This window comes from Rhipicephalus sanguineus, chromosome 1, assembly GCF_013339695.2.
Source record: "Rhipicephalus sanguineus isolate Rsan-2018 chromosome 1, BIME_Rsan_1.4, whole genome shotgun sequence".
Classification (NCBI taxonomy): domain Eukaryota; kingdom Metazoa; phylum Arthropoda; class Arachnida; order Ixodida; family Ixodidae; genus Rhipicephalus; species Rhipicephalus sanguineus.
This window is the reverse complement of record NC_051176.1, coordinates 219,764,959-219,789,653: the sequence shown is the minus strand read 5'-3', so window position 1 is coordinate 219,789,653 and position 24,695 is coordinate 219,764,959. Positions and strand designations below refer to the sequence as shown.

The 24,695-nt window shown below is 47.7% G+C and overlaps 1 protein-coding gene across 1 annotated transcript in view; it reads right to left on the bottom strand.

Annotated features, from left to right (window-relative positions):
- LOC119372457 (GMP reductase 2) overlaps positions 1-24,695 on the bottom strand; it is a 45,715-nt gene that overhangs the window by 12,375 nt on the left and 8,645 nt on the right. Inside the window, exons 3-4 of the mRNA XM_037642936.1 lie at positions 21,416-21,499; positions 20,081-20,254 (exon numbers count right to left, since the gene is read on the bottom strand). Of these exons, the coding sequence (XP_037498864.1) occupies positions 20,081-20,254; positions 21,416-21,499 (258 nt within the window). The remainder of the gene's footprint in view (positions 1-20,080; positions 20,255-21,415; positions 21,500-24,695) is intronic.

Sequence of the window (24,695 nt, the reverse complement as noted above, 5' to 3'; positions counted from 1 at the left end):
CGCCACCTGGGTACTAAACGAACGACCATTTTGTAGCCCATACTGTCAAACCCGACTATATCGAACTCGGGTAAATCGAATTATCCTTCATATTGAACTATTTACGAACACGGCAATGCTTTGACATCAATGCATTGGAAATCTACGGTTACATTGAACAAAAATAGCTGGAACATTTGATATATCGAACATCAGTGAGGCCCCTTTCGTTTAATAATAATACCACGATATGATTATGAGAGACGCGATAGTAGAGGGCTCCGGAAATTTTGACCTTCTGGTGTTTTTTAACGTGCACTGACCTCGCGTAGCACACGTGCCTCTACCATTTAACCTCTACCGCAATGTGACCGCCATGCCCCGGATTGAACCGTGACCTTTGCGTCAGCAGCTGAGCACCGTAGCCACTGATCCACCGTGGCGGACGCCCTTTTGTACAAGGAATTACCTTAGATTAAAGTGTACTGCTTAGCGTAGCATGTGCCAACAAAACATAGATATTTGCTACTTAAAGCGCCTTGCTGTTGATTCCATCTACGGGCAGCACCACCTAGATTGTTGGCTCAGGCCCCTGTCGGGCCCGATTTGTGTTCGGGTGGGTAAACTTCAATGAGTTCCGGGCTCAGGCCAGGCAGAGAATCACGGCCCATGCAGTGCTCTATTTTATACTCTGCACTAGTGGGACTGGCATGCCTTGCAAGACTTCCGCTTTTTACCACATAGGCTCCCCAAGCATCGCTTAGTGGCGCTGCTGCTCTTGACAGGCAGCGCCATCTCTGGCATAAAAATACAAACTGGGAGCAAGCAACGCGCGTTTTCCCTTCTCTCCAACGTGCTACCGCTCGCTTCCGTGCAAGTGCAGAGCTCTCGCGGTGCACTTGTGGCGCCTCACAATGTACCGCTTGCAGTGCGGCTTCAAAAGGATCTTCAAGCTTGACTGGCACTTCCGTAAAGCGAACTTGATAAAAGGAGAAAGGCTCGTCAATCACGTTTACGGTGAAGAGCAGACGATCGACGACAACGACGCCTGACTCAAAGCGAAATGCATTTCCGAAGTTCTGATTACACCGTGTAGGACGTATACCTAGAGGTAAGTCTCATTCTGTCATGTTAAAGAGGAATAATCGTCCACATGCACTCTGAAATGAAGCCGTACACGCTATCGATGTTCGGCAGTGTGGACTACGAATCATATGATTGTTGTTTTGATATGGCATGCTTACAGTAGCAGCTGTGTACTTTCGTGAACAAACGCTTGCGGCGTGCGAAAAAAAGAAATTATACGGCCATGGCACTGTTTCCTGAGAAGGTTAGAGTCAAGTCCTCCATGCCGCTGGAGAATCACCCACCGATTAAGACACGAGGCAGCTAGCTGAGCTTTACCCACTGTGAAGCAAGATGAACTGCTCGCCTCGTTTTTTCGGCTCTCGCGTCATGCTTGCGCTCTCTTTATGAGGATATCGACTTGACAGGCATATAAAACCTGCTGCGCGAACGCGGCTAGAAAATCGCACAAAGTCAGAAGGTGGTTACTTCAAGGTTGTAATTGCAAAGCATGTATTAAGTGCCAGTTATATTTAGCGGCTTAAATATATATCACCCTAATAAAGTGACAAAAACAAAGCAAACCTGGAGAACGATGTCAAAGCTTGCTGAAAACGCACAGACGTCCGTTCCAGCGTGATAAAGTAGCCTTCCCGACGCGTGAATTGCAGGTTCCGAACTTCTGACAATGTGCCGAGTTCAGTTGAATTCAACCAACCGTGCAACGCTAACGGTATAATGCGAGTGTGAACGTTCAACAACGACGGGTAGCTCTCACGAACACAGGGAATCAAAACACAAGGTTGTTTCACCTACAACCGTAACTGCATGGACTTTCACAATGCGAGAAGACAGCGAGTAATCATTACTGTAGTCGCTGCGTGCATGCGCTGCGTTACGTATCGATTCAGGTAGTCGAAACGAACGAAAGCGATGAACTCAGACAGCCAAAATAGAAGGCGAGAGAGCACTGTCAGCTATCCACGCTTGCCGCCTTTATTTCTCGTGTCACACGCCCTGGAACCAATACAGTTTCGCACGTGAATCGCGTGCCTTGGTGTTGTCTGCACTGTTGTGGCAGGCCATGACACCGCAATACTTCGGACCTCGCTTGCACTTCTGCGGGGTCGCTTCTGCCACCCTGGAAATGCAGCTTTGCACATCAAGCCTCTCGGTTCAGCGTGCCCAGTTCCCCGCACCGACTGTGCAGCGCACACGCGCGTGTTCCCGCTGCCAACAAACAGGTTGAGTTGGCTGCGCTTGCACACAGTTGCACCAGAGCTTCTCTCCAAAGCCGCAGCGCGGCGCTGTCATCGTACGTGGAATGCTCTAGCGGAAGAGTCCGGGCCCTTTATAGTCCGGTGCAACGTTCGCATCAGCCAGCGGCAGCGCAAGTTGGTGATGCCAGGTTCACCACATTACGTTGACGCGAAAACTGGGTATTCTATACTCCCACTCGCACCGGGCCGCGTCGCTTTGACACATGCGCATTTGCTCAACTTATCGCAAAATCAAAACACCTAAATAGCTGTGCTCGGCATTAGGCAGTATCTAATCGTCAGTGAAATTTTTCTGCTTATTTAAAATTATTTTTGAAATTTCTGCTATCGGGCCCCGTGACAGGAGTGTCTCAGGAACATGCAATCACCATTACTTTAACATGGCAAAAAAAATAGCCAGAGTTGGCCTTTAAAGCACATAGAAATGCCACTGCATATACCTTCACTGTATAGTGGATTCGAAAATGGTAAATATATTACTGCACTATACTGCCCCTTAGCCCAATGCTTGACAAGTTGACATATCAGCTAGTCTGAGAACACAGTGTGGGCCTTCCACAGTTCTGCAATGCTGAGGTCAGTATTACAAGTGCACTGTCAATGCCTTCTAGCTGCACGTAAAAAAAAAGTACACGAGAGCCCACAGCAGAAGTTTATTCACATAGTCGCTGGACTGACTATGCGTCCTAACTACAGTCATCATAAAGCCAGTCTTCTTCATGAACTTCAATGCCCAGGCCCCGCTGGCTTTGATGAGCGTCCTTGGTACTCCCACTTCTGAGGTAAAGACATGGGCCTCTTGCCCATGTCACATGTATTTCACATGTGACCAGTAGAAATCAATCGAATAGTTCGGTTACGCATGCCGCAGGCTCCGGAAAGCATGCCGAACTCGGCCCGCGAAATCCTCGACAAAAGGTGTCACCTGATAAAATTTCATCACGCTGCAGTCGCCATTGCCGCACCACCTGTTTAGAAACTCCTAGCTTGCATCCCGCTGCACAGTTGTTAGCTTTCTCACCATGTTATAGCAGCGTTCATCAACGCTGCCATTAATGTGAGCCTAACGCGCTCTGGGCATGGAGCACCCATGACAATAAAGCACGACGATCAAGCACAACACTGGCACACGGCCGTTGGAAAAAAACGTGTTGAAGAGACAAAAGGACTGTACCGTCAACTACTGGCCCTACCGGTACTCCCCAAACAAATCACCATCATTCGCCATTGAGGGTACCGCTGCTGATTGGAACAGCAGCTCTTCAATCAACGACTGACACTCCCACAAAAGCCATGCACACAATAAATAGTTCAATATATACCAACTCTATGGTTTGTGCCGTAAGTGATCGGGGGAAAAAAAAAAGAACATCTTTTGAATAATAGTGTGGAACAATCATTCGCTAACCACACCATACGATCCCTAGTTTCTTGTTTGTCTTGCCGTTATCGGTGGCATACGTTTATACCAGGGGTCTCAAACATGTGGCCCGAGGACCTTTCGCTAATGGCCCAGCCCGCACGACTGTGTTCGTCCTACTCCCCCCCCACCCCCAATGAACAAGTCAGCCTACGGTCAAGGATGACTGATGAACATCTGCGATTGACCATAAGGATTGTCTCGGCACAAGAAATTAAAGGGACCCTCTAACACTTTTCCTGACTTCATTGTTTTACAGTTTTTACTTTCGGGTTGCGTAGACTGGAGGCTGAAGAGATTAGTGCAGCAAGAACGGCAGCGGTAGGGGCACGCAGTCCGAAGTTATTCAGCCTAGAACACTCAAAATACAATAAAATGGAAGCCTACCCTCAACTCGATTTTCGCGGGGTCACCTGACCATGTTTCACTCGCCCTGTGACGTCTGATGGCGCCCCAATGAAACGAACTGAAAGATCCTACGTATGGGAAGCTTGCATACAATGTTGGCCGTTCTTTCCAACGTATTGATGACGCCGTTGCGATAGTAACAAACAATGTGGTGCATTAGGAGTGAACTGCACGTGCGAAACGAGGCAGATCGTGAACGCCTCTACATTTTTTCTAGTTTTAGTAGTGTTTCTTGTTGCGACGGCGTCTATATTGTCACGTAGCAGTGACAGTAGTTCGGAACACACGAGACTGGAAGGCTCGTGAAAGAAAAGAATACGTTTATTAGGCTGACTTGCGCCGACTAAAAGAAACAGTACTACATACAACTCTGCTGCGGCAGCAGCAAGCACGAATATCGTGGACGAACAGGAATGCCCGCTGTAGTCGCCAGCGCTCAATTTAAGACGGCATAGAACGTTCGAGATACGCCCCCCAAAACAGCCACTACATTCGGCAACTATCGCGAAGTCAATGCGTGGGACGGCGATCATCCCAGATAAAGCGCGGCACGTCTCGTATCACGAACCTAGATGATAAAGGTACGGGCCGTCGGTTATCGGCATGCACAAAGCAAGCAGTAAAATGCTTCGCGACATTACTCCCCCCTCAAAAGAAAGCATCGACCTGATGCTAAAAAGACTGCATGTGCAAAGGTAAACACACGAATAAGCACGGATCGCACAAAAAAAGGGTAATAGAAATGCAAACAGGGAGCGTCCTTTAGCGCGCGTGGTACGGCTTCAGAGGGACGACGTGCACCACCTCTGGTCGTGCGCGGCGTCGCTGTGATGCACTAATACCATCAGGGACCACTTCGTAGTCCAGTTCACCAACTTGACGGATGACCTTGTATGGGCCGAAATAACGGCGCAAGAGTTTTTCACTTAATCCGCGGTGGCGAATGGGCGTCCAAACCCATACTCTGTCACCTGGCTTGTATGTCACTTCGCGTCTTCGGAGGTTGTAGCGTCGGGCATCGGTGCGCTGCTGGTCTTTTATGCGCAACCGCGCAAGTTGTCGGGCTTCTTCTGCGCGCTGGAGGTAGGCGGCGACGTCTAGGTTGTCCTCGTCGGTGACATTAGGCAGCATGGCGTCTAGAGTAGTGGTGGTGTCCCTCCCGTGAACAAGTTTGAAGGGCGTCATTTTGGTGGTCTCCTGCACGGCGGTGTTGTAGGCGAAGACCACGTAAGGTAGAATTAAATCCCAGGTCTTGTGCTGTGGGTCCACGTAAATGGCGAGCATGTCAGCAATGGTCTTGTTCAGGCGTTCTGTGAGGCCATTTGTTTGCGGATGATACGCAGTTGTTCTCCGGTGATTTGTATTACTGTAATGAAGGATGGCCTGAGTCAGCTGCGCTGTAAATGCTGTTCCCCTGTCTGTAACGAGTACCTCAGGGGCGCCGTGTCGCAAGAGAATGGATTCCACGAAAAATTTGGCGACTTCAACTGCTGTGCCGTTCGGTAAAGCCTTCGCTTCGGCGTACCGTGTGAGGTAATCAGTCGCCACTATGATCCACTTGTTGCCTGATGTTGACTTTGGGAAGGGGCCAAGCAGGTCCATACCGATCTGCTGGAATGGTCTCAAGGGTGGTTGAATTGGCTGTAGGAATCCAGCTGGTCTTGTTGGTGGTGTTTTCCGGCGCTGACATTCCCGGCAACTCTTCACATAGCGAGCAACATCGGCGGAGAGCCGGGGCCAGTAGTACCTGTCTGATTCTGCGGAGGGTACGAGTAAAACCAAGATGGCCAGCGGTGGGTTCATCGTGTAAGGCTTGTAGGATTTCTTCTCGGAGGCTACTTGGAACGACTAGCAGGTAAGCGGTCTTATTGGGTGCAAAGTTCTTTTTCACGACCATTCCGTCTCGCACACTGAAGGAAGATAAGCCACGCTTGAATGGTGCAGGAGGAATAGAGGACTTGCCTTCGAGGTACTTGATGAGCTCTTGCAGGTTGGAGTCTGAACGCTGCCGTTGTGCGAAAGTGCTCCTGCTGATAAGCCCAAGAAAGGCATCGTCATCATCGTGCGTTGGAGGTTGGCCCACGGGAGCTTGTGACAGGCAGTCTGCATCGGAGTGCTTACGGCCCGATGTATAGACCACCCTGACGTCGAACTCTTGAAGCCGTAGGCTCCATCGAGCTAGGCGACCGGATGGGTCTTTCTGATTGCCCAGCCAGCATAACGCGTGGTGGTCAGTGACAACCTTGAAGGGCCTGCCGTACAAGTATGGTCGAAATTTTGACGTGGCCCAGACTATCGCAAGACACTCCTTCTCTGTCGTAGAATAGTTAGCCTCCGACTTCGACAGAAAACGGCTGGCATATGCTTTGACGCTCTCGGAGCCTTCTTTCTTCTGGACAAGAACACCGCCCAAGCCAATACCGCTCGCGTCCGTATGAATCTCAGTTTCGGCGTTTTCGTCAAAGTGTCCAAGCACAGGCGGTGTCTGTAAATGGCGTTTAAGTTCTTCGAATGCCTGACGTTGCGCTTCTTCCCATTTGAAAGGTACGTCTGACTTGGTCAGCTCAGTCAAAGGCGCCGCAATGTGCGAAAAGTTTCTGACGAACCGCTGGTAATACGCGCACAGACCTAAGAACCTGCGCACGGCTTTCTTGTCTGCTGGCTGAGGAAAATGTGCGATAGCATCTGTTTTCTGTGAATCTGGGCGTACCCCCTCTTTACTTATAATGTGGCCAAGAAACTGCAGCTCTCTGTAGGCGAAGTGGCATTTTTCTGGCTTCAGGCTTAGCCCTGATGATTTGATTGCGTCCAATACTGTCTGAAGCCTTATCAGGTGATCACTAAAGTTGGATGAGAACACGACGACATCATCCAAATATACCAGACAAATCTGCCATTTGAGCCCTGACAGTACTGTATCCATTACACGTTGGAAGGTTGCTGGAGCAGAACGAAGCCCGAATGGCATCACCTTGAACTCGTACAGCCCATCCGGCGTAATGAAGGCAGTCTTTTCTCTATCTCTTTCATCGATTCCGATTTGCCAATACCCAGTCTTCAGATCCATGGACGAGAAGTACTTTGCTTCGCCGAGGCGGTCCAATGTATCATTGATCCTGGGTAAGGGGTAGACGTCCTTCTTAGTCACGCTACTCAGCCGGCGATAATCGACGCAAAACCGAAGACTTCCGTCCTTCTTCTTGACAAGGACGACCGGTGCTGCCCAAGGGCTCTTAGATGGTTGGATGACATCGTCATGCAACATTTCTTCGACTTGCTCGCGGATGGCTTGGCGTTCACGCGCTGACACACGATAAGGGCTTTGGCGGAGGGGGCGGGTGTCTTCTTGTATTATGATTCGGTGTTTTGCGACCGACGTTGGTTTGACCTTTGAAGAAGCAGCGAAGCAGTCGCCATAACTTTGAAGAAGGTTCTGGAGCAGTTGTTGCCTGTGCTGGTGTAGGGACGGATTGATGTCGAAAGTCGGCTCCGAGATTTGAGGCAGTGTGGTCACTGCGGTCGGGTACGAGAGGGCGAGGGTGTTGCTCACTTCGGCAATTTCTTCAAAAAATGCAATGGCTGCGCCTTTGACCAGGTGACGGTACTCTTGGCTGAAATTTGTTACCATCACGGCACTTTGCCCATTCTTGAATTCGGTAACGCCTCTTGCGATTCCAATTTCTCTGTCCAAAAGAAGCTGCATGTTTCCCTCGACAATGCCATGCATGTTTTCAGCGGTGCCAGCCGTTACGGTGACTAGCATTGCTGATCGGGGCGGGACGCTCACGTCATCCTGGAGCACATGGAGGGCTACTTGCTTTTTCAGTGCCGAGTGTGAATTTATGGCCTCGTCCCTGGAAAGTGTGATGGACCTGAACCTCAGATCGATAACCGCTCGATGCTTGATCAAGAAGTCCAGGCCGAGAATCACATCACGGGAGCACTCTTGTAGCACCAAGAAAGTCGCAGGGTACGTGTGTCCGTTGAATGTCACCCTTGCAGTACATCGTCCCGATGGGGTGAGAATGTGGCCTCCTGCTGTGCGGATCTGGGGGCCGTCCCAAGCCGTTTTTACCTTCTTCAGCTGACCTGCGAATGGGCCACTTATGACGGAGTAGTCGGCGCCTGTATCTATCAAGGCAGTTACCGTGCGACCATCGATAGACACTTCAATGTCAGTGGTCCGTGTGCTGGAGTTGCAAGTAGGTTTGGGTGTAGGGTCACGGCTTCATCGGGTACTGTGACGACTGTTGGGCCCTTCCGTTGCCATTTGAAATGGAGCGCGGCTTTTATCGCAACTGCGTCGCGTCATCGTCGTTGTACTTGAGGCAGCATCATCGTGCGTCGTCGTCGGTGGAGGATCTTCGCCTTTTCGTCTTGAAGCAACCTCACCTCCAAAGGCTGCTGGTTTTAGTTTCCCCTACGGGGGCTTGGGGACCTACCTCGTGGGGCTGCTGCATAGCTGCGGTCCGGCGACGTGAACCGTGCGGATAATGACGATGGTGAACAGCTGGACATGTATTCGGCGTGGCGCAAGTAGTCTTCGATGGCTGGAGGTCGCTGTCCAGGGCGTGGTTGTGGTGCCCCGGAGGAGAAGCCATCTAGCCCCATTCGCCTGTAGGGGCAGTGTCTAAGGATGTGGCCGGCCTCACCACAGTGGAAGCACAGCGGACGGTCGTCGGGAGTTCGCCAGGCGTCGCACTTTCGGGGGCTGGGGCGTTGTTCGTATGTCGTGGACTCGTAGATTGGACGGGCAGGACTGCATCAGGAGTTAGGGGCCGGCGGTTTGGCGCTGCTGGCTCGCGTCGAGGGGGGCTGGGCTCGACCCGTCGGATTGGGGGATTGCGCGCTGCGGCGGCGTAGTTCAGAGCTTGGGTCTCTATTCCAGTCGTCGCTAACGGAGAGCCAAGCGCCAGCCGCACTTCTTCACGCACAGCGTCGAAAAGTGACGCTGCTTGAGGCTGTGCAAAATACTGCATCAGTCGACGTAGTTCCTCTCGGACCACTTCACGCACAACTTCTCGCCAGTCGGTGGGGGTGGTGGAAGGTTCGGGGCCAGCTGAGTTGATCTGTAGTGGACGGTTGTACTGTCGAGTCCGGGCGTCGAGAGTTCGTTCGATAGTGCACGCTTCTTGTGCAAATTCAGCGACAGTTTTGGGTGGGTTTCTTATGAGGCCGGCAAAAAGAGACTCCTTTACGCCTCGCATCAAGTACCCCACTCTCTTCCGTCATGTTTGGGTCCGCTCATCGAAAAAGGCGTGTCATTTCTTCCACGTACACGTTCAATGTCTCATTTGGATGTTGAGTCCTTGACTCAAGCAGTAGCTGAGCCCTTTCTTTCCGCATAATGCTAGTAAACGTCTTCAGCACCTCATTCTTAAATAATTCCCAAGTTGCCAATGTATTCTCGTGGTTTTCGTACCACGTTTTAGCGGGGCCATCCAAGGAAAAGAAGACATATTGGAGTTTCATGTCATCCTCCCACCTGTTGATGGTAGCGACTCGCTCAAATTGGTCGAGCCATTCCTCCGGGTCTTCGCCAGGGGAGCCATGAAACGTTGGAGGTACGCGGGGCTGCTGCAGAATGACAGGAACGGATGTCGGTGGCGGAGTCATGGTGGATGTGGACGCTTCCTTTTGCTGTCTTGTGGGGTTCGGCAGTGGTCCCAGCTCAGGTGGCAGGTTGCGGAGACGGCGGCTGCTTCGAATATCGGTGTCTTCGTCGGCTGTTGCTGGATCAGTCTGGTGCATACCCAGCACCTCCACCAGATGTCACGTAGCAGTGACAGTAGTTCGGAACACACGAGACTGGAAGGCTCGTGAAAGAAAAGAATACGTTTATTAGGCTGACTTGCACCGAATAAAAGAAACAGTACTACATACAACTCTGCTGCGGCAGCAGCAAGCACGAATATCGTGGACGAACAGGAATGCCCGCTGTAGTCGCCAGCGCTCAATTTAAGACGGCATAGAACGTTCGAGATACGCCCCCCAAAACAGCCACTACATTCGGCAACTATCGCGAAGTCAATGCGTGGGACGGCGATCATCCCAGATAAAGCGCGGCACGTCTCGTATCACGAACCTAGATGATAAAGGTACGGGCCGTCGGTTATCGGCATGCACAAAACAAGCAGTAAAATGCTTCGCGACAATATCAACGCTCTTACATTTTTTTCCCTTCAGTTTCTACAAACAACAGCGCCTGGAGCGTCCCAAGCGCGTTTCCCTCCAGCGCCATGGCGTTCGGCGCATTCTTTGCCGGGCGCTGCAGTTTTAAAGCTGAAATGTCTAAGATCGTCTGTCTAGTTGGTGTTCAGTGAAAAAAGCATGCTCAAGAAAAACTATTTTGTGATGCAATGCCGCTATTACTTCTAACGTTACATTTATCCAATCATAGGCCAGCGCTCATCTTCGTCATTTCCACGCGCAATAGTTCTGGCGAGCGCCACTACGCATTGATGCGGTCAGCAGCGATGTAGGCACTTCAAAAAAAGTGTTGGAGGGCCCCTTTAATGTGAACATCTCTTGTTGCAGCTAAGTGTTGCCAAGCATCAAGCCAGCATGTTTAGAACTTTAGCAGTTATTTTGTGCTTCACAGAGGAATAAAGTTCTATGACTTTACTAAACGGTACTGACATTTTCACACCTGATGGGATTTACAAGGCTTTGTTCAGGTAACCTACAAAGACATGACTGGTCCCAAGCATTTTTTCTTGTCCTGAGGCAATCCATGTGGTCGCCATGTGTTGAAACATAACTGAGGAGTCAAAAAATCTATATTTCACATTCGGTGTCCAGATTTTCACCGTTCTGAATATCTGTACAGACATGTTTCTCAAATCCCGACACCAAATCCCCTTCAGAAATGACCCATATACAAGATAAAGGAAAGGCCTTCTTTCAAATGGCAACGTTAGCCGACAGCCCAGAAAAAGCAGTGGTGCTTCCACACTGCATTTTCCAGGTTGCCAGGCAAGGTAACTCCCAACGACATGAATTGTCTGCATATCTGCACAAAGAATATACCATAGGCGGAGAATGGGCTTCCAATGTCTGTGTAAATTGTAAAATAAATCTGGAGTCTGCCACTAGAGATCTTCATAATGATATCGGGGTGTCGGCACCTATGAGACTAAAGTTACATTAAATTCTTCAGTTTGGAAGTTGGACACTCTCTCTACACACACACACACGGAGAGAGTGAGACAGAAATGTGGAAAAGCAAGTCAGGCCCCCACACCCTCCGGGAAAATGAAAACTCTCACCTGTAAAATATACTCTTAAAAATTACAAAACACTACAATAAAAATAACTCGAGCAATTAAACAGCGAAATTTTTTGCAGAATGTACTTATCAAGTTTCATTTCAAACAGCACAATTGTGTGCGAAACTGCGACCACGGACCCTGCAACACTTTCAAGTAAACATCTACCTGTGTAGCTTCCAATGAGCATGCGGGATGAAAAAGGACAAATTGCTTGGAGCTTGCAGCACTTTCCAAGTAAACATAGAATGACATTGCTATTGGTCTCTGTTCACGAATCTCCCACTGCTAAAATTTTTCAAATTCATCAAGTACATGCGGAGCTACAAGTAGTTACTGCAGGCTCAAAGCACTTTTCCTCTTTTCATCCTGCATGCGCATTGGAAGCTACACAGGTAGATGACTGGGGGAACAACCATGTGCAAAGTGGCGGTTTACACAAGATTGCCACAGCCATACAATTGGAAGGAATGGTCAGAATTCAGAAGTTTATTTCTAGGACAAATCAGGAGAGCTGTCAGGTATGTATACAATACACATTGCTTCTAGCTTTCACACAATGTGTTGCCCGATCCATGCAGGACAGCCCTCCTGCATAGTACACTCATCAATGTATTTCAGGCATAAATGCCAGTCAAGTGCCTATAATGAAGCAATCAAGGTCAGCACAACTATTAATCTTAGCCTTGGGAGAACTCATGAAAAATTAAGTGAAAAAAGTAGGGGTGTGCGAATATTCGAGTTTCGAATTCGAATCGAATAATAGCTAACCGAATAATTTGATTAGACTTTCGAATAGCTAGTATTCGAAGTTTCGAATAATTCGACAGGACGAATACCTAACACACGACAAAGGCCAATGGTGCAAGTTTGTTAGGGTGGGGGTGGTTAAAACCAACGCTTACGTCGTTGCAGTAGGCCTTTGGTTAAAATTTTCGCAGATATCCTGGTTCAAAAGCGACCGCATGTTTATACTAAAGGAGATTATGTCTTAATGCTGTGGTGCGCAAAGGAACGAAACACGAAGGAAGGCAAACGAAACACGGCGCAAACTATCAACTGAAAATTTATTGAAACACCAAACATATATATATGTGGTTAGATGACCCCGTGTTAAAGGCACGTGTACACACAACGATTGTCTCACTGACGCGAAGCCCTCCGTCACACTACTTGCTGCGGAGATAAATTTTCTGGAAGCGCGTCAGTGAGACAATCGTTGTGTGTACACGTGCCTTTAACACGGGGTCATCTAACCACATATATATATGTTTGGTGTTTCAATAAATTTTCAGTTGATAGTTTGCGCCGTGTTTCGTTTGCCTTCCTTCGTGTTTCGTTCCTTTGCGCACCACAGCATTAAGATGAGTTACCAACTCGCCCAGCAGTCCGTACTTCTCGAGATTATGTCCTTTGCTTATGAAAAAAACAAAAACAAAAAAACACGAGTCAAGCCCTTCATAACTTCGCTTCCGAAACGAATCCACGGACTTCTTGCGTAGTTCGGTCGCGTATGCCTCAAGCGCGGTAAAACGTCCCGACTTTGGCCAGCAAAACTCTCGCTGGTTGGCTTAACATGTGAAAATTTGTTCACGCTGTGCAGTCGCCACTGCCGCACCGCACCACTCATTCAGAAACTCCCATCGTTCTTGCGCTCAATTAAAACGCTGCTGTGAAAGGGCACCCAAAGATTTTTAAGCCCACAGCACCCATTGCGAAGGAGCACATCAATGCTTCAAGACAAGCCATATTACGCTACCATAGGGGGGAAAAAAAACTAGCTACCGTCAGGGTGTCGGAACGAAATGTGTTTCGTTTCGGTTTTAGTTTCGTTCCACCACAAAAAGTTCCGCTCCATTTCTATTCCGGAACGAAAAAAAAAGTGTTCCGTAACGGTTTCTATTTGTATGCAAAAATTCGAAGTTAAAGTAACCATAAAAACGCAAGATTTGTGGTGCAGTTACTTGCACTCCTCTTAACAGGACACTAAATAGAAAAACGATTTTTCTCGTGTTAGTAAATTACTCTTTCACAATAACGAAGTCCTCACACTTGCCGCGAGGACGTTTGGTAAGCAAGAAAACTAGCAAAAAGAAAATGCAGGTGGAGACGCCGCCTTGAAGTTTTCGCAACAGGATAAAAGGTTGGGCTAGTTGGTACTCGCCGAACTTTTCTAGTTTTCGCGCCAGTCACCGTGACGTCATGGATTCTGACGGCATCTACTAGGCCCTACGTAGTCCTTAATAGGTAAAAATTAACTCCATTGTCTTCCGAGGGAGCCAGAGACTTACCATATCAAGGTTCTGAAATTTCGTTGAGCAAATGTGGCCAAAATACGAAAAAACACTGAAATCCGTGGCATCGCCATCGGAAGTTTTGGCGGGAAATTTAAATATGAAGTTTTTGACAGATTTTCTCATCTATTGATAAAGCTATGACGGTGAAATTAGAGACACTACGGCTTTCAGCGCGTACATTATCGGCCTAAACTAATTTACTGTTTCACTTTAGTGTCCCTTTAAGAACGTGGGCAGGGGTAAAACACGTTCCCTCGTTGTTAAGAGGAGCGTAAGTAACTGCGCCACGAATTCCTACCAACTAGTGCAAACTAGCACACTTTTAAGTTATAGGAATTAATTTTCTTAAAACTGAATTACAAATTTTCAGATCAGGCTCAATGCTTTTTGTCCAGGGAGTGAGCATGATCTAAGAAGCAGACCGCCATCGAGTGCACTCTCTGATATGCGAGACCGCTGTTCCAGTGTTGCGGAATGGACACCTCCATTCCATTCCAATTCCATTCCGGGGAATTAGAACTTGCCATAAGTCCATTCCTTCCAATTCCTCGGAATGAAAAAACAGCCCATTCCCACACCGGGAATGGTCGGGTAGAATTCCAATCCTGTAATTCCGCAACGTAGGAAAAGCATCTTGACAGTTTTATCGAATTGACAATGAACGCCCCATAGGGAACCAGCGCTCGAGTTTCCGCGGTACGGGCAGCGCCGCCCTGGTGGTCAAAGCGCGCATATCCCAGCCGCTCCCACGGACGAGAGCGGCGACTGGTAGAAACGATGCGGGCGCGGATCGCCAAAAGAAAACAAAAGGACGCTGGTGCTACTGTTGCGTATTCAAGTGCCACAATACATAGAAATGAGGGAGGACGTATCCTGCTACATTTTCCCTTCTAAGCCACATGAATAAGAACGGAGGCGGCGTTGCATCCGGGCAGTCAGGCGAGCAGTGTATGTTCTGCTTCTGCTCCCTTCTCAAGTGGCGTCGCGCTGGTTTATAAACCGAATTGCGCGTGTCCGATAGTCTTATTCGATAGTGAAGACGGCTACCAGTGGAAACCAAGGCCAAAGAACAGAATTTAGCCGGTGTTTTGCCGCAGATAATGCAGCATACGGCACGTGTAACAATTGTTTCATCTGACTGCTGCAGCACCACTAAGCTCGTTCTGATGCCACCACGTGAAGTGAATGATACGATAGGCAAGTAGTCTGCATTATTTGCAAACAGGTACTTAGAAGAAAATCTGCCTTATCTACAAGACGTGTGCGGGTGCACGTTCGCCTAAGCCGCTGAACTGTTATAAAAAAAAACACACACAATGGATACTCGATGGTGAGATGCCTACATTTAACATAATTTGTGCTACACACATAGTATAATGTAATTGTCGGTGTTTTACGTCCCAAAACTACGATATGATCATGAGACGCTGTAGCGGAGGGCTTCAGAAATTTCGACCACATGGGGTTCTTTAACGTGCACCTAAATCTAAGTACATGGGCCACAAGCATTTCGCCTCCATGAAAAATGCGGCCGCCGCGGCCGGGATTCAATCCCGCGACCTTCTTGTCAGCAGTCGAGTACCATAACCACTAGACCATCGTGGCGGGTTGTGCTGCAGACAGGGTTCTTGTTAGGAATAAAGCAGCGGACTACTCGAAGCTTAGATTTCTGCAGTCAGCCGATGCGGTAAAGCTTCTTTGTGCATTGGCTGGCGTGGCGAAGTGACATCGAAATTTATGCCTCGCTAGAGAAGTTTCAAATGTCTTGGATTTCAACTCGTCGCTTAATTCGCCTAACGTACTCTTTTTTTTTCGCGTGCCTGTGTCTGCTTACAATAAATGCGTTTGATCAACATCGATAATGGCGAGTTTTACGTGCCAAACATGGTATGATTATGAGGCACGCCGTAATGTGGGAATCGGGATTAATTTTGACCGCTTGGGGTTCTTTAATGTGCACATAAATTTAAGTACGCGGGTGTTCTTTGTATTTCGACCCCGTTGAAATGCGGCAGCCGTGACAGGGATTCTATCCCACGCCCTCAAGCATAGCAGCGCGACACCATACGTACTGTGCTACCACGGCGATTTGCTTGATCAACGTCCGCATGCATACATACCATGGCAGGGGGAAAAAAAAAAAGACGCAACTACCCCTTGCCTCTATTTTTTTAATCTTTACTACAGAATTGGGCAGCATGGTATCGACACAGCACGGACTTAACAATGGAGGCTTGTCTGTTTGTGCCAATGTCGCGGGAACGGCGCACGCGCGTGCGCTCACCGCGATACACTGCAGTCCGCCGTCTGGGCGCGAGCGGCTGTGTTATATCACGACTCTCCGCCAAGGACCCTTTTTCGGCGCGCCACCTATCATACGCTGGTCTCCCATAAAGCTGATGTCATCAGATGGATTAAGACTTGCAAAAGTACGCAAAACACGTTACCAAGGTTGAGGGATGGTAGCTTGGTGACATATCTCGCGCACTACAACCACGCTACTAATTCCCATAGGGGCAGTTCTCCCACTTCCTATAGTATTTGCACGGTCAGCATGCTTGAACGAATGGTAATATTGTTTAGGCTTAAATGTGGTAATGCTAAAATGACGACATAGCGTATTTTTATGCTGACAAAAGTAGTGTTCAAGAAGACTAAGCAGTCTTGCCACACATCTGGAGCGGTCGTGACTATGGAGAAAACAAAGATTTGGTTAATGGAGAACAAAACAATCTATATCTGTTGGTATTGGTTGGAACAGTGCACCACCCGGGCACCTTGTGCCTTTGCATCGAATACGGAACACTGGGCCGCACTGCTCGTCGGCACTCACGCTTTTGTCTACCGCGCCTCTCGCTCTCCCTGTACAGAGGGGGAGGGCACATGGTTAATCGTGTGCGGCTGTGTGCTGCGCTGACCTATAGACCTTCGCCGACAGTTTCGGGCAAAGGAAACCGTGTGTCTAGACAGGGGGGACAGTATTGCAAGGGGGGGGGGGGTATTTTTTATTTTTTAATTTTTTTTATTTACATATACTGCTGTCTCTTTGCGAGACATTGCAGGGGTGGGTACAGAAGTTTCGTGGAAATCAGACATAACATAGGACAAATTAGCATGAAAAGTAACGCAAAACTGCGTGAATGGGCATGCAAATGGAAAAACATCTTGTACGAGTACAAGTACGTGTGTGACAAATCAGCATTGCATCAAGATACACGTGCTGAATGGTAGAAAAAAAATCACATAAATACACAAAATGCACACATCACATTTAAAGCTCATGAGACATTTCACGATGAATTTCTTCCCCAACTTGCGCAGAAGGTGACTGCCGAAGTGCGCCGTCAAGACCATTCCAGAGATGGCGCGCAAGCTGGTATACGAAAGCTTGAAGTGAACACAGACATCGCACCAGCATCAATACGCATCACAACTTAGAGAAGCTTAGAGAAGTGCTTTTTTGAACATGCGTCCGAGTCGCTGACGGCGACAGAAGCAAAAACAATGAAGTGAAGGGTGGGGAGACAGCAGGCGGCTGGGGCGAGGAAAAAAAATCAGAAGGCGCAAGAGGGCTATGCCGCCGCCGTAGTTCCGCACGACGGATACCAATGGCACAGAACCGCGGTTACACGAAGAATACAGACAAACTTAGGAGCGACACAGTCTATATAAGGACAGAATTGTAGTAGGCGCGTTGATTATAGTAAATGTACCGTGCTTGCAATCAGCCAAGTCATTTTAAAAATACTGCTTTATGGTTAAATTCAAGGCTCTGACTTACTAATGTTTGAAGTTTGAAAAACAGTGCGTAGACGAAAATGTGCTCCATTTTCAGAAAAAGACGTAATTCTATTATGTGGGGGTGCTATATCACCCTGTAAAGGCGACTGTTGGGTGCAGCCACTGCGTTTGGTACGCACGTGCTTTGCGCGTAAGCGGAGACGTTCGACCAAGGTCAGGGATGCGCTGGCTGTAACCCGAGTTTAGCGCGGTGGCGCCGACATCGCCGCCGCGGAGAATTTAGGCCGGCGCATAGAAATGGCAAGGAGTCTCTTTTGGGTGTGGCTGCACGCGCGGATGGACGTCAGCCACGGTGGGTCCGGGAGGTGACGGTACCGCGGCTCGCTTTCCTCGGGCCCTCGTGGTGAGTCGTGCATCTGCGGCGCCGCATTTGTATTGTATTATGTCGTCTTATTGTATGTCTTATGTTGCCTTATGTTATGGTGTATTGTATGTCTTATATTGTGTAGAAGTTTTAGCGCGTTACGTGTTACTAATTCGGCCGGCGAGCTCGCCATATATTAAAGAAGTGTTTAATAAACGTCCACGTTTGTTGCACGACCGCGTGAACTGTCTCTGTGTGTTCCGAGGGCGGCGGCGTTTTATCGCTCAGACTGCCACACTGCCGCGCGTGATGGACGTCGGCCACGGTGGGTCCGAGGGGGTGACGGTACCGCGGCTCGCTTCCCTCGGGCCCTCGTGGTGAGTCGTGCATCTGCGGCGCCGCATTTGTATTGTATTATGCCGTCTTATTGTATGTCTTATGTTATGGTGTATAAGTTGAGCGTGTTACGTGTTACTAATTCGGCCGGCAACCTTGCCATATATTAAAGAAGTGTTTAATAAACACCCACGTTTGTTGCACGACCGCGTGAACTGCGTACGTGTGTTCCGAGGGCGGCGTTTATCGCATCAGACCCCACAATTCCCATTCCATTCCGTGCAAAAGGCGCCTAATTCCATTCCCACTCTATTCCTCTAATGGCGAATTCCATTGAGAGAAGAGGAGTAGGGGCGCCGTGCAGTGAGGAGTGGGGGGCAGAGCACTGAGAGCAGTGTCACTCGATCTGCCACTGGAATGCGACACGCTTCCGGAGAGCAGGTGGGAGAGAGTAAAAAAAACGAGCGAGGAGAAATGTTATGCATCCCAGCATCCTCTGCTGCGAAGCACGTGTGGTCTGAGCCGGGCAGCCGGGGAAAGCACATGTGGCGGTGATCGGTAGGACGCACTCGCTTGCTCGCCATCCTGCAATGTTGCCGCTTCCTACTATTACATGATGGAATCGCAAGCTCAGCGCATCCTGCTTTCTTTGATGCGATGCCAGCCACCCGTCTACTACAGAAGGTAAAGTGAATTTGATTGCTTTTTTGCTTGTTTGAGCGTGCACGTCGCACATGCATTCTTGCGCACGTAGCCACGCGTTTAGTGATTGTGTGTAGGGACCCTAGCTCACTAGTCTTACCGTAAAATGCCGAGCAAGCGCCCCCCCTTACGGGGAAGGATAATCCGACCAGATTTGTAGGGGGGGGGGGGCTTGCTTGTCCCGGACCGAAATTCAAGATCGTCAAGTATTTCGGCAAGACAACAACGCTTTGCTGCCTCCGTCCCCCGTGCATCTGACGACAGGCAAGGTAGACGAACACTACCAGAATCTACCGCAACGACGTCAATATTGTTGGAGCCAGAGCACCACACATGCTTTGCTGCCGGCATTGCCGCCGTACACGAGGAAGCGAAATACAAAGAAGTGAGGAGGATTGTTGGGAGGGTATGGCCAGATATGATGTTAACAAGTCACGTGACTTCCTGCATTCTCCGCTCACTCCGCTTTACAACGGGGAGCAGACTGAACTGCTCTTCACTGCTCTTGGCGCAGCAAAAGCGCTCTCACTCTACTACTGGATGACGGTGCTCCTACAGGGTCGCGAAAATGTGGAATGATTCCGGAGTCATTCCGATTTCGGAGTGGCAACTCCGCAACACTGCGCTGTTCTGATAAAACAAACTTCAGCGCCGAGAATGCTCTGTACACATCTTTACTTTGGAGTTCCTGTCTGAGACACGCGCTAATACTGTACCCCGAGATGTGCATTACTGCTCACGTTGCATGAACTCAGTTGTTCCGTATCGCCAAGTTTTCCCGTGAAGCGAAAAGCGATAAAAAACATCTCGGTGTCACTCCGGAACGAAATAATAGATGATGTTTCGGTTATGTTTTCATTCCGGTCAAAAATATCGTTTTTTTTTTCCCCCGTTTTCATTCCGTTCCGACACACTGGTTACCGTAACCCCTTCTCTTAGCCGTTAGGAGTCGCGCTGCTTACTGGGATGGCGCCTCCTCTATAAACATGCTTGCACGCCTATAAAAGCTGAAAAAAAAAAAAAAGACTCCCGAACAAGCGCTCAATAAAGCTGTCGCCACGCCGTAGCGTCAGTGATTTTTCCTTTGTCTTGCCATAAATAGCAGTACACGTTTCGTGTAAATATACTATACGATATTCGATATTTTTGGTCACTATTCGGCACTATTCGATTCGAGATGAAATTTCACTATTCGCACACCCCTAAAAAAAAAGACTTACCATAATTGTGTGGCTTGGAAAGTCTGCCCTGACGGATCGCACAAATTGTACAAATGCCTCAGAGTAACCATTTGCAACATCAAGGCAAATGTAGCGCAATGCGGGGATCTCTCTCAGGATGGCCTTCATCTTTTCATAGTCTGCTTCACCCGAGCCAGAGCTGACAGCAATATTCTGAATGTAAGAAATTATGATGCTGTGATTATAAAATGAGCGAAAATTGGGCATAACACTCTATATAACCACTATGGTATGAAAGAGTTCTCATGTGAAAGCACTGTTACAGATGAAGGGGGAAAAACCTGTTGAAGGTCACAAGCTTAACCTTTCAAGTAATGTCAGCTGCTTCGAGTAATCGATCTCAAGGACCACAACTGTGCAATCACAAGCGATTTAAAAAGTATGTGTATATTAAAAACATTGAATAATAATGACAGAGACAGGTCAGACATCCTGAACAATCTGCACTGAAAACACCTGTAGAACTTTCATAATGACTAGTCAGCACAAGAACTAAAAAATGAGCGGGAGGTGGCAATACATCAGCGTGCAGTAAATGAAATAATTTGAAATTTGAGTGGAGTTTCACGGTTTACAGAAGCATCTTAATTTTATAAACATCATGCAGCACATGTAATGCCACTCACAGTAAATGACATTCATAATCAATGTCACTGCAGTCTTGTATTCCTAGCCTACACAGGTATACTAAATGGCATTCACAATTGATGTCAATGCTCGTCATCACTCCAGTGCAGTTTTTGATTATTATTTTCTGCCGACGATAGAGAATTTGCATCCATGGCTGGTGTACAGATATTGCGTGCGAAATTCTGACCTTGCTACTGTGGCACCACTTCACCAAAACATGGAGGAATTCAAAAAGAAGAAAGAACTGTGAGCGTTTGTAAACGTGGCCTACAGGAAGCACTGGCATCAAGTCTGAGTCTGAGAACAAGAATACAGTTGCACAGATTGATTCAACTATCATTCTATATATCAAAAAGATATCAAAAGTTAACAGCCATTAATAAAAAACATTGATTACATTTCGCTTGAAGTTATCGGTTTTGCCAACTTTTTGCCAAGCCCCTGTCATCGACATTACAGACATCACACATGCACGAGTTTGGGACATGCATTCTATGGGTGAATGCCATAAGCTGTGAATGTCATTCACTATGCCCGTGTAACATCAATGAAAATGGCATTAACACCTAATCACATTCGCTGCAAATGAAATTGCATGGGCTCTGTGATAGGGTTATCACATGTTTCTCACCCCATACTTTACAGTTCACAAAGAACAGGCTAGCAAACAAGGGCATGTCTCACCTCAAAAATGCCTGGATTGGATGCATAAAATTCTTTCCACTGCTCCACAGAGTAGTGCTTATGAATAGCTGTGAACATTGAATGCTGCAATAAAATTCCATTCAACATAATGTTACACATTTTTCTTTGAATATAAGGATTAGTAAAACCACCATCCTAAGTTGTCATTGTGAAAATTTAAAGCCATTAGTCTACTGGCGGCGAGATCGAGCAGAGTCGGTACCTAGCGGCGAGCGGACGAAACCCCGTGGTGTGGATGGCTCCTTGCGTCGTCTGCTAGCCACACCGTGTTCGCATGTGTGCGTACGTCATGCGCGTCGACAGATTACAGCTTATTCCGTTGTGCTAGCACAGTATCAAATGCTTGTACGTATGCCTGCACGATATACATAAGCATTTCGCCTTACAAGACTTGTATGCACTCTAATAAGTGAGTACACGCCCGTGTCGGTATGGCGCTAGGTCTAACCATCGTACCGTATATTCACCAAAATCATTTCAATGTTGGTACCGCTTCCTTGTTCAAGCACGTCACACAGTTCATTCGGTGGCGTCCTAAACGAAAATAAAGTACTAAATGTCGAGGTGTGAATGCAGAGTTTTAGTGACACCATCTCGTAATGTGTTGGCGATTTGGAAATCCTTGTGATACCGCAAAGCATGAACTATCATCTGCAGAGGATGGTAAGCGGTAAAAAAGACCTGAAGCCACGCATTTCTACAGCAATATGCGTATTCATGCAAACAGAAAAGCAGAGTGCACAAAGTTCTACTTCATCTAATTACACAGAAATACAGGTTTTCTTTCTTTGTAGCCACTACAGCAAGAAGTAAATAGAAGAACTGATAGCTGGGCCAGTTGGTGATAATACTTGAACATGTTTAACACAGCGCAACGACGACGAGGACACAAGAGAAGAGGAGACACAAGAGAAAACCAGCGCTGTGGTTTGTCTCCTCTTCTCTTGTGTCCTCGTCGTCGTTGCGCTGTGTTAAACATGTTCAAGAAGTAAATACTTTAATGGCTCAGTCGCGCAACACAGTCAGGGATGCAACAGTCGAAATAGGATTTGGAGCAATTTTTGGAGCAGCAAAATATTGCTTTTGGAGCACAAAAATCCAAATTTGTAGCAGGTTATGAAAAAAAAAACCTGAATTTTTTAGCCTGAAATTCCAAATTTGGAGCAGTATAACAAAGAAGGCTTATTTTTAGAAAAAAAAAACAAAAATATGCAAAAACCATTCAACATCAGCTAATTCGTGCACGGTGCACGTGAACACTGCTATTTCAATATAAGCAGTGTGTTGAGCCACCCCAGAGTGCAAACAATGACTAAGTCCACATTAGCATTTGCAGGAGCTTTCGAATAATTCAACAGGCATTGGAAATGCTTATCCAGACCTGCGAACCTGGCAACCTGGAAATTTGGGAGATTCGTAAAGCAGGAGCAAGTGGGGGTAGTGAAAAAAAAATTACAGCATATCCACGGGTGAATGATGAAGAGCTTGGGCGAAGCTCCTGAAGCAATCATGTGTACACCGTGAAATGTTCAGTGGTTTCGCCCAGCAGTAATCAAAGTGATACGGCGCTTTGATTATTTTTCCTTTTTCCGTTTTTCCTTCTTTTTTATTTTCTTTATTTTTTATATTTTTATTTATTTATTATTTTTATTTTTTATTTTCATTTTTATTTTATTTTTTACTTATTTATTTTTAATTTCTTTTATTTATTTATTTTTCTATCTCTATGGGACAGCGCCATCTAGTGTATCGTCACCCAACTGCAGTTTGCATGCATCTCTATGGGACAGCGCCATCTATTATACTGTTAGGGAGATACTGCCGCGGTTACGCCTGACATGGGACAAGGTTAGACTAAGAGGAGCTACGCCCCTAAACGAAAACTGGCATACGCTTTTGTCTATTGTTTCTCAAGGCCGCAGAAACGCCATACACAGCAGCTCCAAATGATTGCCAATAATTTTGTAGACGTCAGCGATCATACTAGTACTCGTAATTACACGGTGCGTGCACGAATGAGTAATTAAGGAACAAACATGTGCTGAGTCTCTGACAGCTAGTACTAATAGCCCCTTCTAAATCTCAGTATGCTTTTCCGCAGGACACCAGTGTACTGCGGCAAAAGTGGCTTAAAAAGCGTTCTGCAGAACTATGGCCTTTTTTATTCAACTATATGGACACTCTCGACAAGTTTTTGTTGTCACCTCCCATATAAAGTTCAAATTTATAACATATCCCTGTAACCTTCTAATCTATCTTTACATTATCGAGATTGTAAGTGCACGCCAAAATTTGATATACCGGCATAGAAATGAAGAAACGCGCCTGATGATTGAAGCATGGCATATCGAGAATAGTGGTAGCGCATGCGTGAGCCAACCGTCGATTAACTTGCATAAAGATGAAATCAAATGCCTTAACAGTTATCTTCCACGTAGACCGCCATGCGTGCCGGATTGATAGGTTCGCCTGTTGCATGGGCATGCGCAGATAAGTTTTCGTGCCTTCTGTCTTTTCAGCCGTTGTGCGTCTCTTCAGCTATTAGTCGGCGTTTGTGGTGTCCTGACTTCTTTCTTGTGTCCGTGTTTGCACGCCCTGTCTTTTTAGAATATCCCTGTACATAGTATGTTCTACCGCGGATAAAAGCACGAGAATGCGGGCGACGAACGCGGCTGAAGCAGATATCAAACGAGCCAGCCCATCTCCATCGCTCGGAGGGCGCATGCGATAACACCACTCAGCTCGGGAAGCCTGCCATCAAAGCATAGAGGAAACGCTCCGCTTGTCTTGAACGAGCATGAAAAGACGCGAGAGGGGGGCGGGGGGGCTGTCGCTTGAGTAGCAACTTTGAACTTTGATTCAAAGGCCGTGATCGCTGGCGTGCGCGCTATCTCGGCAGCCATCAGCGGGCTGCTCGTATATCCTGCTACGTGCTGCGCTGTCAATGCGAAGACACTGTGCAGAAAGAGCATCTTTCCCTGGAGCGGCCGTATTTTCTTACACCAACGTTTTGTAGAGTTACGCGAGATCGGATACAAAAGAGTTTGCTGCCAGCCTCACTTAGTATAACATTACAATTTGTTGCTATCGCATTCATTGCTTCGTCCTTGCAGTGAAACTGAGTTTTTTTTTTCTTTCGCGAGGGTTTAGGGTTAGGGTCTGCGCGTCTGTATTGAATGACGATGCCCACACTGCAGATGACCAACGCAGCCTCCATTTCTTGCTCAAATTTGCGCAACTGAGAAAAATTTAAGCTGGT